Below are 15,654 nucleotides of genomic sequence, written 5' to 3'. Positions count from 1 at the left end.
GATACATACTTAGGAACACAAGCTCCCTTGAAAGATGTAAGTCTCTTAGATTTGGGGTTCTCAACCTTTTCTTTCTGAGGCCCCCCAACATGCTATAAAAACTCCAAGGCCCAGCGGAGGATGGGGGAACTCGGGGGTGGGTCGGGGGGGGAGAGGGGAGGCTCGGGCATAGGCATAGTTTGACTTCTTTTGGTGGGGTGGGGCAGATCCCGGGTAGGGAATAGCACCTCCAACCCCTGACTCACCTCAGCAGGCCACCCCGCCTATTGGGGCTTTTTGGAGTGGGGGGAGAGCAACCAAAAGTTATAACTCAAACTGGGGGAGCGCAGCTCAAAGAGTTTGAAAACTGCTCAGGGTGCTGGCAGGAGGTAGCTCAGGATGCAGGGAGAGGGGTAGCTGGGAGTGTGTGCAGGCAGGGGGGTTGCTAGGGGCTGTGTGCTGGCAGGGTCCCCCCACTTGTAGTCGCTGCTCCATGAGGACTCTGTCAGCCTTGGAGCTGAGTCCCCCTGCCTGGGTGGCTATTATTGGCTGCACGAGCAGTCAAAGGGAGCTGAGGAGCAGCTACAGCCCCAGGAGACAGGGGACTGCCATGGCTGCCCACTCCAGGCACCCGCCAGAGCAGCAGACGTCCTGCACTGCCCAGCTCCAGTTTCCAACCTCCGACCTGGCCAGGGGTTTGGTGGACAGAAGGTGGGTGGGGGATGGAGCTGCCCCTGGAACTGGCTCTCTCTGGGTAAGATACTGTAGTTTGCGGGGAGGGGCATTGCCCTCCCAACTCCATCCATTGGGTTTGGGAATTCTGCCCAACGGGAGCACTGGGGCTTCAGTCCTGCAGCTCCTGGCTTTAGCCCCGTGGGGAGCACCGAGGTTCGAGCTCCACGGTGGCACTGGATCTCTGGGCTCCAAGATTCAGCTCCTAGCTTCAGCCTTATGAGGGTTCCAGGGCTCAGGGCTTTAGCCCTATGGAGGGCACTGGACTCCTTCCCCCCCCAAAAAAGCTCTGCATCAGACCCCTGATTGAGAACCATTGTCTTAGATGCTTTTGAAAATCCCACCCCAACTGACTTATCTAAGTTCACACACAAAGTTTTTAGGAGAGCTGGAAATTGAGCCCACATCTCCCAATTCCCAGTCCAATACCCTAACCACAAGACTATCCTCAAAGTAATCACTGAGTGAAGGCCAGATCCTGAACTGTGATGTGCTCCATTCTGTGACATACTAGCAGCACTAAAGATCTAGAAAGTAGCTGTTTCTCCCTAGATGGAGATTTTGTCCCCATAACTGATGTTCTCTTACTGCCATATAGCTCGTTGGGAATCTAATCAGCTAGTATACTCCAGAGCCACTCAACGACTGCTCTGAAGTGTGCTGGGGTCAATATGGAACCAGGGAGGATCACGTAAGTGCAGCCTGCTCCTTTCTGGCTCCTGCTCTGCGCTGATCCAAGAATCTGGCCCTAGATTTGTCCTTGCATGCCTATATGAGTTATAAAAAAGACAACTTTTTGGAAAAGAGAGAATTGCAAAGGTGTTAATGCGAAGTAGGAGAAAATGTTAAGATGGAAATATTGTGCCACAGGTTCTGTCCATTTCTCATTTACCAATCCTGACACTGTTTTTGTTCAAATGAGATTAATTCAGCTGAGAGCTAAAAGTGCTGTACTGAAGTTTTAATTCTAGCACTCTTTCATTTTAATTAGGTTCATCTGATTTTTTGACTAGAAATTAATAGTTATTTATTTTTTTTTTTTAATTTGCTCTTTAATCTTTTTGGTAGGTCATGCTAAATGTGTGGAGGTTGTAAAAACTTTTAACTTGCCGCTGCTGATGCTAGGAGGAGGAGGATATACTATTCGTAATGTTGCTCGATGTTGGACATATGAGACTGCTGTTGCCTTAGACTGTGAAATTCCTAATGGTAAATATTAATTCTGAAATATATTCTTCTGTCTAAACTCTCATAAGAATTGTGAAGTTGCTTTCTATCACATATTATCGGAACCAAACTTACTCTTAAACTTATTAGTCCAGTTCATTATGGATGGGTAGCAAATAAATTTTTCATCACCTAAAATCCAGCATCCCTTAGGAACTTAATGTAGTTCTGGTATGTGCAACTTTGTTTTAATCTCTTAGACCTTGAGTCTGATACTTTGTCAACAGGGGGTATGCATACCCCTGGGGGTATGCAGAGGTCTTCCAGGGAGTACGTCAACTCATCTAGATATCTGCCTAGTTTTACAACAGGCTACATGAAAATCCCAAGTGAAGTCAGTAAAAACTAAAATTTCATACAGACTATGAGTTGTTTATACTGCTCTATATACTGTACACTGAAATGTAAGTACTATATTTATATTCAATTGATTAATGATATGGTAAAAATAATAGAATCATAGACTTTAAGGTCAGAAGGACTATTGTGATCGTCTAGTCTGACCTCCTGCACAACACAGGCCACAGAATCTCACCCACTCACTCCTGTAACAAACCTCTAACCTCTGTCTGAATTATTGAAGTCCTCCAATCATGGCTTAAAGACTCTGAGGTGCAGAGAATCCTCCAGCAAGTGACCCGTGCCCCATGCTGCAGAGGAAGGCAAAACCCCCCCAGGACCTCTGCCAATGTGCCCTGGAGGAAAATTCCTTCACGACCCCAAATATGGCGATCAGCTAAACCCTGGGCGTGTGGGCAAGACTCACCAGCCAGACACCAGAGTTACACTCTGTAGTAACTCGGATCCCACCCGATCTGAAATCCAGTCACAGGCCATTGAGCATATCTACTGCTAATAGTTGAACGGCAATTAATTGCCAAATTTGGGCTATCCCATCGTATCATCCCTTCCATAAACTTATCAAGCTTAGTCTTGAAGCCAGATATGTCTTTTGCCCCCACTGCTTCCCTTGGAAGGCTGTTCCAGAACTTCACTCTTCTGATGGTTAAAAACCTTTGTCTAATTTCAAGTCTAAACTTCCTGATGGCCAGTTTATATCCATTTGTTCATGTGTCCACATTGGTACTGAGCTTAAATAATTCTTCTCCCTCTGTTGTATTTATCCCTCTGATATATTTATAGAGAGCAATCATATCTTTCCTCAGCCTTCTTTTGGTTAGGCTAAACAAGCCAAGCTCTTTGAGTCTCCTTTCATAAGACAGGTTTTCCATTTCTTAGATCATCCTAAGCCCTTCTCTGTACCTGTTGTGGTTTGAATTCATCTTTCTTAAACATGGGAAACCAGAATTGCACATAATATTCCAGATGGGGTCTCACCAGTGCCTTTTGTAACGGTACTAACACCTCCTTATCTCTACTGGAAATACCTCGCCTGATGCATCCCAAGATCCCATTAGCTTTTTTCACGGCCATATCATTGGCGGCTCATAGTCATCCTGTGATCAACCAATACTCCGAGGTCCTTCTCCTCCTCTGTTACTTCCAAGTGATGCGTTCCCAGTTTATAAAATGAGAAAGTAAGCAATTTTTCAATAATAGCGTGCTGTGACACTTGTATTTTTATGTCTGATTTTGTAAGCAAGTGGTTTTTAAGTGAAACTTGGGGGTACCCAAGACAAATCAGACTCCTAAAAGGGGTACAGTAATCTGGAAAGGTTGAGAGCCACTGGTGTAAACAAATATGCTGTTTTTCACTTTTGTTAAATGAAGCTACCTTTGACCTTAAACCATAAATGTCTTGATTGCAACTCTTCCATTGTACCCATATTAGGGACTTTACAGTTGGTATTGATTTTTCATGGAAGGCACTCAGATACTATGGTGATGGGCAGCTGTATAAAACCCTGAGATAGACACCCCAGAAGTTTCAACCGTCTTTACTTGGGCCAGTGTATCTTTCAGACCACATTTGGAATGGCTAATAGTAAAATTTCAAAATTATTTGTTGGCTTGGTCGTTTGCCTTTTTCCTCTGTTTTTGGAAAGTTTTGCTAATTCCAACATTTTTCTTACTAGACATTTTATGCTAGATTCTCTCATCTCTGTTCACTGTCTTCAGTAGAATTACTCTTGACTTAGTTATTCCTGAAAGAAGATTCTGTCCTGTATCTTCTGAAGCCTCCAGGAAACACACTTTACATCCTACTCTTCCTCTGCGTCATCCTCTGTAACTCAAAAACAATTGAAGGAACAGAGTGATTACTGTTTTCTACCTTTTGAGATTTTTTTTGTTGTATTGTCTTGGCGTGTGAAGTGATCCCATTCAGCCAGTATAGGCAGTGCATTCTTCCTTCACATTGCTCTTAGCTTTTTTTGTTGGTATTTGTAGTCCTCAGGTTCTTTTCACCTCAGATTTTTCTATGCAGGATAATGCTTTTCTAAACGCTGTAATAGTGAATCTTTTTCCTTTCGGTAGAAAAGGTAGTACCACTACAGAAGATATATGCAACCTTACCCACACTATCGGAAGAGTTAAAGGAATGATCCATGTACAGTCAGCTCTGAGGTCCCTTTCACAGATTCTAAGAGGCTAACAAGTCTAAAATGCATCCTATCCACGATCTCCTTCAATCTTGTCCTTAAAAAGACTTGCTTTCTCCCCTCAAGCTTCCCAAACATGCCCCTCTGTCCCCTTTCTACGCAAACAGAAACAATTGATTTCAATGCTTTTCATTCTTAAGTGTTCTGTGTTTCATTCTCTGCTGATTCTCGTTGCCCAGACAACAGTGATTCTTAGGCTGTGGGATTGTAGTTTCATTGTCTGGCCATGCTGGAAGAAAAGCAGAAGGCAAGGGATGTGCTTTAATTAGGCTGCAACTTTATTCATTTAAAATATCTGGGAGTACCGAAAAATAAGCTGTACAGTGCAGGTCATAATAATTTTCTTAATCATTTCTGCATAAGCCTCAGCCTGGTCCGAGCTGCCCTCCCTTGTCAGAGGATTAAAGGGGCGAGAGCAGGAGGGGGGATTTGGTCCCTGCTGTAACATGTAGGAGCTCCAGCCCTGACCTTAGCTCCCTTAAGGGTTGCTTTCCTTTACATCCTTTTCCACTCCCTTTTATACAAAGATTGTACCCCTTCTATAACAAGTACCTGCACTGGACATGTGCAAGTTATGCTTGGCTACCTCCCCCAACCTCTGGCAGGTTCCTAGATATTCACTGATTCCTTCCTTAATATTGGACAAAAATAAATCTGCCTCCCAATTGGATAGGTGTACCCCATCCTCCCTGAATAACATGGGTGACCAGTAAGATATTTCCAAATGTGGAATAACCAAGGGGGCGTGTTTATGTATGAATTTAGCCACCTTCCTATTTACACTCCTCCTGGTCTTATTCACCCTTGGAGGCTTCACTGCTTCCTATTATGCCCTGCACCCAATACGTCAGACCAAATAATCATCACCCCTGGGGGAAAAATCCTTTGTCTGCCCGAAGCCCCTCTTTGTTCTGTTTATCAAGTCAACCCCCTTATACCATCCTGAATCGTTTTCACAGAGGTGAACAAAAATTACATCTGGTTCCTGCTCCTGGGCTGCCAAAGAGTGTGCAAGGGCCATTGGCTGGTCCCAAGCATGCCCCTCCTTCCATGCCAGCTCAGGATTGACTCACTACCTAGACCCAGCTGTGATCCTCCAGATGACTCAGAAGCCCTGACTATGCTCCTAGTGTACAATACTGTGCCTGCAGATCTCACTTGGTCTGTTTGCATGATTCTGAAATTGGAAACACAGGAAAACTAGCTCCAATTCTCTGCTTTGGGTCTCACATATGTCCTGTACGCATATGAATGCCATTGTCCAGTTGCCTGAATCACTCTAACCCGAACTGAGCCACAGCTGTCACAGCCCCCATCCAGAATGGGTGGGAATTCAACTTTGTAAGCCCCTTTCTTAAAACTATAACAAATTGGTATGTTATGATGGGCCCATGAATAAAGAGGAGCCTGTCTCCAGCTGGTCTCAATGCTATATAATTCCTTCAGTGCTTCTACTAAGCAAATCCTTGCCTCACTACCCTCCTGTAGCATCATGGACTCTCCTTGCCTGCCTAGATCTGTTTTTGAGATCCTCAAGGTTTGGATGGCCTTTCATACCTCCCACTGTAAATCCTTCCATTCAAAGCCCTTCCTGGAGTATCTCTCACTGACTCGGGCACTAATTTTCTGACTCTAAAAGCTCAGAAAACTACAACCCACCACTAGGAATGCAGCCTTGAACAAGGCCACCTCCTGTCCACTTTTGCATATTTTGTTGAGAACTTGCCCCTTAAGTGTCTGAAAAGTGACGTCTTGAAATAAGAATCAATCACAAAGATTTGGGTATTCCCTAATCCTACTGGCAAATGTAAGGCCTGAGGGGTGACTGGAAATGGTAGATGATGCCAGACCACAGGTTGCCAATGACCCCATGTACCTGAAGTATCTGGTCCTCTGGAATGTGCCATATCATAGACAGGCCCTCCCTCCTCTGAAATTGCACAAAACTGCTAAAATACCTGTCATGAAGCCCTAAATGTTTGTGGTACTACCGATCTTCGTACAGCCCCAAGAGCTATCATACACCACAATACCAGAGTGCTATGAGCATCTGTGTGGTTTCCTTGTGGGCTCCCAGTGGCAGGTCCGAAAGTGAGGACAGTGTATCTGCAACACCATTTTCAATCTCAGGTACATGTTCTTCAGCATGTTAAAGTTTAAACACTAGTATAAACCTTTAGCCTCATAACCCTGGGCAATGTAGGGGACTGGTGATTGATATGTACCTCTACCATGTTGCCATTCCACTTTTGGAGAAACAGTTTGTAAAATCCATTCTCCAAAGAGCACTGCCACTGAAATAGGAAAGAATTCAAGTAATGTTATATCCTTTACTATTCCAGTTTGTGTCCAATTGGGGGGCTGTTTATGGGCACAGCACCTGCCTTGGTAAAATATCCTGAAATCTCTTCCTCCCAATCCATCTGAGTGAACCTTTAAATCTGCCCCTATTATCTGTTCCTCCCTCCAAAGAGATACTCTGTTAAAATTACTCAAGCTGTTCCCACACTCCTAAATACTCAGTCATTTTATTAACTCTTATTAAACAGTTGGCTTTTGATATTATTATGGTGGCCGCTAACAGATGCAAAATGCCTGCCCTGGGGCCACTGCTCAGCATGCAAAGTTAAGATGCCCATTAATAGATTGCAGCTCCCACAGTGTAACCTTCCTAGCTACTCTTGCCTTGACAATCAATCCCAGAAGTTCCCCCACTTATCTTAGGCGAGTCTGCATATACCATAGTCCACACATCTAACTCAGGCCTAAGGTGGGTCAGCTTAGTAGAGGGATCCCTCTTTTTTCAGCTCCAGAGGTGCCCCTGGTTTATCAGCCAGGGTCTAGAATGTGGCCAGCAGGCTAGCACACTCCTCAGAATTTGACCTGCCTGCAAACAAAAAGTTATCTAAGTAGTGTATCACATGCTGTAAATCAGGCTCCCGTCCAATCACCGATTCCATCATTGTGCTGAAATTTTTCAAATGCCAAGCATGGAACATCCCATGGGGAGCTACTTACCAAAATAAAACTTACTCTCAGAACAAAACACAAAAGGTGCATCTTTCCCTTTGGAACTAGTAGCAATAGAAAAGATGACTTCATGTCAGTTTGCTGACAGCAACACCTGGGCCACAAGTCCTAACCATGTGCACAGCCTCATCATAGGGAAATAGTGTACTAAACATAATCTGTCACTTCATTAACTGAATTGCCCTGTGGATGTGACAGGTGATGAAACAAGTGATATTCTCTGGGTACCTTCTTGGGAACCAAGCCCAGGGGAAGACCTTAAGGGTTTCTCAGATAAATGAATGAATGGCCCTGCAACTCTTAAACTTATTTCCTTTGTGGTCTTTTTCTTTACCATGTGACCCAACTTATTTGTTTGACTTCAAATTTTTGGACGTTACATGACTTCTTAGCCCATATATGGAATGTTAAACTGAAAATACTCTTCCATCTGACCTGTTAGGGTAGTCCCGAAGGAGAGTCCCCATAATGCTTTAAGCTTAAGTGGAAACAAAGCTTTTTCCATCACCCCACTGTCAGCTGCTCTGCTCTTTTTTCCTGGTCCACCACTTCTGCCCTCTCTTCCTGGACCCGGAGGTATGTAAGGTGAGCCGGATTTACCACCAGTCTTTTGCCATACAGGGGATTTCCCTGTAACTTGTACCAGTTGCAGGCCTTGGGGGCTCTGAAGCACATCTTGCAAGCACATCTACATTTGCAGATGTTCCAAAAACAACTGTTTTCATTAAGTGCCTAGCAAATGTTATTACGAGGCTGGGGTCTCTGTTGGGCTTTCAGAGGATTAAATAGGCCACTGTCAGTTTGAACACCTGTCCTCTGTGGTGTCATCCCCTCTAACCACAGTGTATGATGTGGTATGTCCAACCAGATTCCTGTCTGCATTGCAGCCCTCAGTCCAAGCTCCTCATCCCAGTTAAAACAAGCTATGCCTCCAAATGTATTAAATGCCTTTCAGATTAAGTCCATATATTTGAACAACACTGAGCTTTTTCCAGATATGTCTCCAAAATAACATCTGCATAGATTAAAAAAGCGACTTCCCAATTTTCCCAGGTACTAGCTGTCCCTTGGTCATTCAGATTTCTCATTGCCATGCTTGTCCTGTTCCAGCTTACTTTCTGTCAGAGCTTCTCTGTTCAGCAGTAATGATGTCAGTATATTCATCCCTCAGTATCTTTTCTTTAGTAATGCAGAGATTAACTTCCATGAGGTCCAACACTCCTGCATAATCATACTCTAGGCTAACTACTGTGGAATCCTCAATGTCCTGAGGCCACCTGGATACCTCTGGATGCTGTTCCTAGCCAATGAATTTGCATTCCCTGTCGGGGGGTTGGGAGGAGGTTGTATTTTGCATGCCCCCACTCCCCCACATTAATGACTCCTACCGCATTGTATGGGGTGTGCACTGTCTGATTATCTTCTGTATCTCAAACCTGAACCTATGCTGGGTGACTGAGACGACCTCTACCAGAAGCCCCCAACTTCTGTAACAATGAAGTTAACCTGCAACAGTTGTGTAAAGCAGTTGACCTCTGCTGTAGACATGTTTACACTGGACCCAGCCCCCCAAAGCAGATATCTTCCCTCCTCTGCTCCCCTTCTGAGCCTTGTGGCTAAATCTGCTGTTCCACTTATTTCAGTAGCTCCTGCTGCCAGCCTGATATCTGGAATCCATCTGAGGGGTTCTTTACCCAAAGCTTTCTTCCAAGAGTCTGTCTCTAGGATTTGATTCTCATGAACCAATCAAGAGCATTGGGAGATAGCACACTGCTTCATCCCTAAAGAGGTCTCTTATGTACTTACCATAGTTTATATAAGAAAATGTGACCATTGTATATAGCAAATAGAATGCATCATACTTCCTTGGTATTCAAGACTTCACCTGCTTCTACAGAGGTGCATGGGCAATATATTCTCTAGAATATGAATTAAATTACCCATCAGGAGACATTTTAGTTTTCATAGTAAACCATTCCCTGTTATTGATGCTGTGGGTTGATATCCAGGTTAATCAAGTTGTGATCTTATGAGCAGAAAAATCTCTGGTATGTGCTTGGTTGAGAGCACTCTCTGATATAAGCCTTTCAGGTTTGACTTCAACTATAGTGAAGATGGCAAATGGCAAGTTGTCCTCAGTTAATCATCTTTTTCCTCCCAAAAATGGGAATCTTAGGCATTTTGTCTGTAAAATATTACCTCATGTTGCAGTGTTCCAGAATTTGTTTCCTATTTTACGGCTAAAGAAATCAAATCTCATTTTGTCCATTGAGATTTCCTATATTGCATTCACTGGGATTGAAATCATTCTCTGCTGAGTCTCATTTCCCAGATATCAATGTTTCTTATGCCTGGGATGCAGATTGAATCTCAGGGATTCTCCACCGGCAAACTTTAGTTCATCCTTCATCTTTGTTGAGCAACTTGAAGGGAAAACACCATATAGTGGTTTTCTACTATACTTAAAAGCATTATAAGTTGTAGTTGTATATTCATCCAATATCTGAAGTTTGCCAGTATGTTATTTAAAGTCCTGTTATGCAGCCTATGAGTTGTATAAAAAGCTGCCTAAAAACGAGCTTTTTAGGTGGCTGAAATCTTTTTTCTTTCTTTTTTTTTTTTTTTAAGAGTTGCCATACAATGACTACTTTGAGTATTTTGGACCAGACTTCAAACTGCATATTAGTCCATCAAATATGACAAACCAGAACACACCAGAGTATATGGAAAAGATCAAGTAAGTAGATGTTCCCTTCTTTGAGAATGGAAAGTCTGAAAATCAGTCTTTTGTTGGTGGAAATACTTCATAAATTTCCTACCTAATCAAACCTCATCTTTATCAACTTTTATTTATATAGTGTATTGCTTTAGGATTGCAGTGATGGTGGTTTTAATGACTTAGGGGGAAATAGATTTGATTTGCCTTCTTTTTGAAGCATAGATTCAGTTTAAAGTCAAAGTAGTGTGAGTAGTCTTTACCAATAAGATAGTGATTTTTTTAAAAGTAAGCACCATTAGTCTTGATTGTTTTTGACAAGACTTGTGCCAGCACAAAAACAGGTTGCAGACACTCCTGAGAACTACCTTCAGATGCTATTGCCCTCTACTTCTGGTGCAGAGCTGTCTTATTTCCATTAACATGAAACCTTTCATGCTTGAACATAGAGGGAAGACTTGCTATGAAAGGTTTAAAAATGTAGGAAAAGCTTATCCGCCATGACCTGAATTCAGGGTTCTCTTTCTGTGACGTCAAACACCTGTAAGTAGAGTAAAGTAGAACTGCTTTAGGAATTTGTAATGTCCATTCTAGCAGAGGAAACCCAGAAAACTGAATTAGTCACAGAATAGGAAGAGAAATATTTTCAAATATTATCCTAAAATGTATTTGTAATTTTAAGTCTCGCCACGTTCTACAAATCAATTGGGATGTTAAAAGTAGTTGTAAAGCACCGTAGGTCGCTGCTAGAGGCTTATGTTTGTATTCATAGGAAACATCCAGCATTTTATTCTGAGTAACAAACCTGCAGTGTCATTCAAATAATTCATGTTATATGTAAGGACTTATGAGTATCACTAATGTTTTGTTCTTAATTCAGCAATTGTGGCAAAACAATTTAAATATCTGTAAGAATGAAAGTCACTTCCATTCTGTATAAGAAATCAGTAAGTGTTGATTTCCTTCTTGAAATATAGTTGAGCTAAACTTTTTGTGTACATTGTTGGGACCAACTAACAAATGTGGGCATGAGAACATGTTTCTTATGACCACTCCACGGAGCAGGTGGTTATAATGTTTAGTTGTGATGTAGCAGAATGTTAACATCTGAAATCTGTCTGGTCATGACTGTAGTTTTAAGCATTAAACTTTTGTGTAAAATAACATCCTTTGTTGCCATTAGTAAACAGCATGGTATGAATTTACCACTTTTCTGGCCAGCCTGTAATAAGTGGAGCCTTGCTCCCCTCTTAAAAGAGAAATCTCACTCTTTAGAACAGAACTGGTTTAACCAGAAGAACTATAGAAAAATGTCAACTTTAAAATTGTTACATTTATGATTAAATATCCAGAAACTGCAGGAAAGGCTACATCTCTCCCTATATTTAACAACTTTTCGATCGGCTACTTCACTTGCAGACAGCGTTTATTTGAGAACTTGCGTATGTTGCCTCATGCACCTGGAGTACAGATGCAAGCCATTCCCGAGGATGCTGTTCATGAAGACAGTGGAGATGAGGATGGAGAAGATCCAGACAAACGCATTTCTAGTAGGAAATGTTATCTTTGGGTGTCCTGTTAGAATATGCCCCCGGAGTAAGGCCACTTTAAACATAATGGGCCAGATCTTCACCTCTGGTTATCTGTTTTCTGCCACTCCAGTTGAAAGATCCTGCCCATAGAGACTTCCTTCCAGTAGCTGAATGGGGAGGACATGGCCAGGACAGCGTGTTTCTATTGTCTGGCACTCCCCAGATGATGATATATGACCCTTTGGGCCTGTAGGTACCTGGTTACAAGTTGAGCTCAATAGACTGTTCTGATATATGCCAGAGTCTAGTCTAACCTGGCTTCTAGCTGGATCAACAATCTGGAGCATCAAGGAGGCTCCCTTTCATTCTAAATTTGCCACAAGAGCAGTTTGGCCAGGCTGGGAAATCTGGCCCAGAACAACAGCAAACCCAAAGAGAACATGGGTTACAGCCTCTTAAAATTTTGAATGTCATGTACCTTCAGAAACAGTATTAAGTAAAAAGAAAAGGAGTACTTGTGGCACCTTAGAGACAGTCTCTAAGGTACCACAAGTACTCCTTTTCTTTTTGCGACTACAGACTAGCACGGCTGCTACTCTGAAACCTGTATTATTAAGTGAATCAATATAGCTCCTGTAATGAAATGAGAGAATTTTTCAAAAATCTGAAAAGAATTCTTGGATACTTGGTAGATATGAGATGGGTGGTCAGAGCACTTTCTGAATTAATCACAGCAGGTTTAACTTGTTTTTTATTATAAGGTTTAAGTTGTATGGATCATATGATTGTAAGGATTGATATTTATTATTTCTAAACCATACCTAAGAGACAACTGCTTCATTTAACCTTCCATGATATCAGTAGTGGTAGTTTCACAGCTGCTTCTTGTCATCTTAATCTGTTGCCTAACTGTTGTAATCAGAACACTTTCCCTGCTGCAGTTAATCATCTTGCTTCTGAATTTGTTCAGTACTTACTAAGCAATACCAAATAAATGGATTTTCACTTGTTTTTGTAACATTTCTTTATAATTATGTTTTAAGAGGTAACCCCAGGGTATCTGCAAATGTTTTGGCCATAGTTCTCTTTTCCTTTGATTAGAGGGCAAATTGCTGCTGGTCTCCTAACCAGTTGCTGAAAACCAGTTTCACACGAATTCCTTTTTGAAAGATCTGTTGTAGTAAAACTTTCTCCTTCTGCTTGCCCTGAGTTCCTTTAATCTTTCTTTTTAATTTTAAATACTAGTTCGAGCGTCTGATAAGCGGATAGCCTGTGATGAAGAATTCTCTGATTCTGAGGATGAAGGGGAGGGTGGACGACGAAATGTTGCAGATCATAAGAAAGGAGCAAAGAAAGCCAGAATAGAAGAAGACAAGAAAGAGACTGAGGACAAAAAAACTGGTAAGAGCATAATGCTGTTTATTATTGTTCTCCCTTCCAACCCATTATAGCAGTGTTTCCCAAACTTGGGACATGGCTTGTTCAGGGAAAGCCCTTGGCGGGCCGGGCCGGTTTGTTTACCTGTTGCGTCCGCAGGTTCGGCCGATTGCGGCTTCCACTGGCTGCGGTTCGCTGCTCCAGGCCAATGGGGGCCGTGGGAAGCGGCGGCCGGTACATCTCTTGGCCCGCGCCGCATCCTGCAGCCCCCATTGGCCTGCAGTGGCGGACCGCAGCCAGGAGCTTTCCCCGAACAAGCAGCGTCCCAAGTTTCGGAAACACTGCATTATAGGATTGCACCTTTCTTAAAAGTGAATTTTGTTAACAGTAAGATACCCTACAACCATTAGCACAAAGAGTTAATGTGCTGTTTAAACGTTCATTCTCCTTCGACTGTTTCCACATGTCGATTCCATTCTAGGTGTGGGCACGGCTGTCAGAGATTTTTGCCTTAGCGGTACCTGTAGGGCCGGCTGCGGCGCCCTCTAAATCATGCTCCGCCCCTATGCCCCCTCAGTTCCATCTTACTGCCTGTGGTGGTCAGAGTACCTTTATTGCTTAGCAAGAGCTAGCAGTTTCTCTTCCTTGGACTTAGGGCCTTTGTACATAGTTTGCATATAGTAGTGTTAAGTAGTCGTTAAGTGTTTAGGGTCCCAGCGGGGACTTTGCCCCAGTCTCACGGGGTTAAGTCCTGCTCGGATTGCAACAGGCCTATATCTGTGAGTGACCCTTAAGTGCTTGGGGGAGTCACATGTTAAGGAGCAGTGCTGGATCTGAAAAAACTTTTGGCCCTGCAACCAAAAAGAGAGGGATGTCTGCCTCAGGGCTCTCCAGATGGAGTCTTCCCTCTGCCCAGCTTCCGAGCCTTCTAGGCAGGTCACACCAAGGGCCGCGGTCTCTGTGCGCAGCGCACCACCAGCACCTGGCTCCTTCCAGCACCGTTTGCTGGTTCCGAAGAAGAAGGCAAAGAAGCACTCCCTGGCACCAAGCAAGAAGGCCCAGGAATCATCTATCAAAGGACCCGGGCCTGCCCGCCAGGCTACTCTGGAGCAATGCGAATGTGCCTGCCTGGCTGGGGCTCCCAGCCCCCTTAAAGGTCCACCACCGACTCCGAGAAGTGTATGGGATCCACACCCATGCCTGCATTGTCGTAATCCCAGGCTCCCCAGGTGCAGAGAGAGCACAGGTCTCCACCTGCTCCAGTGACAACCTTGGCGCCACAGGACCTAGCTAAGACTCCTCAGAAGTGCAAGCCCACCATTAAGACCTGTCAGTGGACAGGGGAATACTGCCGGTTGCCAGACAGAAAACAGTGATCTTTGTCGTCGTGTCGAGAATCCAAGGGCAGGTCCCAGTCACATCATCTGTCACCCAGGCTGGCATCCAGATCCCCTCGATGCTACTCACCACACGGGGTTGTCGCTCCCCCTATTATTCCTGGGCACTGCTCACTCTCTTGCCGGTCTCCCTGGCACCAGTATCGCTCTCCCTGGTGTGGTTACCAGTCAGTTACGCCTAGTCAACGATCACCAGTAGCCACGACCTCTAAGCAAATATAGCTGTCGATGGCACCTCCCTGGTCTCTGGAAGGTGGTACGTCCGATACAGAGGGCCAGTTCAGCCCATCACCCAGGTCCCATTGGCGTCATTGGGCACAAGCCCGCTCCCTCATCTGCGGCTCCGCAGTTGCAGCATGGCCAGTGGCCAACACAGTGGCAGTATTGGAGAACGTGGGGCATTCCGGTTGTGACGATGCCCCCTTCACAGCACTTCTTGGTGGCCACATCGGAGCATCAGTCAGCAGCCGCATCGGGCCCGGTACTGGACGCACATTCCGAGATCAGGACGGAGGAACCTGTGCCCAATCCTAAGCCTCCTTCTCCGACGATGGTCAAGACCCCAGCATCTCCACCAGCAGTGCAGTCTTCCTTGTCATCCCTGGACAATGCGGTCGCAGGACCTTCCAGAGCTAGCCTGCTGGATGACTTTCAGGAGCATCAAGCCTTTCTTCTTCGAGTGCTGTCCCTGTGGGTGCGGGTTTGTGTATTTATGCTCATAGTTGGAGACTTTTGGTAGCAGTTCCCAGTTGGGTCGCACATGTGTGGTCCCTGCCTCACACTGCTGCAGGCAGTTAACCGATGCTGTGCGACCAACCTCCTCTCAGTTCTTTCTCTACTGCCCTTGGCTTCGAGTAGGAGCAATCAGCAGCGCCTCGCTACTTTGCAGTTACTTAGTTTCATTGTTAACATAGACAGGACTAAACCATCCCATAAATCACCCGTACTGTTTCTATCCATCACCGAATGCTCCAAAAGGAGCACCATCTCTAAACAAAGACTTCTCAAGTAGATCCATAATCGCACAAAATTCTGTCATCGGTGCGCCTGCCAGTCCCTCATGGGGATTCACTCACATCCCACTAGAGCCTTATCAGACTCCC

At 44.3% G+C, this 15,654-nt stretch overlaps 1 protein-coding gene across 2 annotated transcripts in view; it reads left to right on the top strand.

Annotated features, from left to right (window-relative positions):
* HDAC2 (histone deacetylase 2) overlaps positions 1-15,654 on the top strand; it is a 62,922-nt gene that overhangs the window by 35,617 nt on the left and 11,651 nt on the right. For both annotated transcript variants that reach the window (XM_048844757.2, XM_048844756.2), the window contains 4 exons: positions 1,780-1,920; positions 10,158-10,266; positions 11,665-11,795; positions 13,023-13,178. In XM_048844757.2, the coding sequence (XP_048700714.2) occupies positions 1,780-1,920; positions 10,158-10,266; positions 11,665-11,795; positions 13,023-13,178 (537 nt within the window). The remainder of the gene's footprint in view (positions 1-1,779; positions 1,921-10,157; positions 10,267-11,664; positions 11,796-13,022; positions 13,179-15,654) is intronic.

The sequence above is a fragment of the Caretta caretta genome, chromosome 3 (assembly GCF_965140235.1).
Source record: "Caretta caretta isolate rCarCar2 chromosome 3, rCarCar1.hap1, whole genome shotgun sequence".
Taxonomy (NCBI): Eukaryota; Metazoa; Chordata; order Testudines; family Cheloniidae; genus Caretta; species Caretta caretta.
The sequence above is the reverse complement of the archived record's forward strand: the minus strand, read 5'-3'. Positions and strand labels throughout refer to the sequence as shown.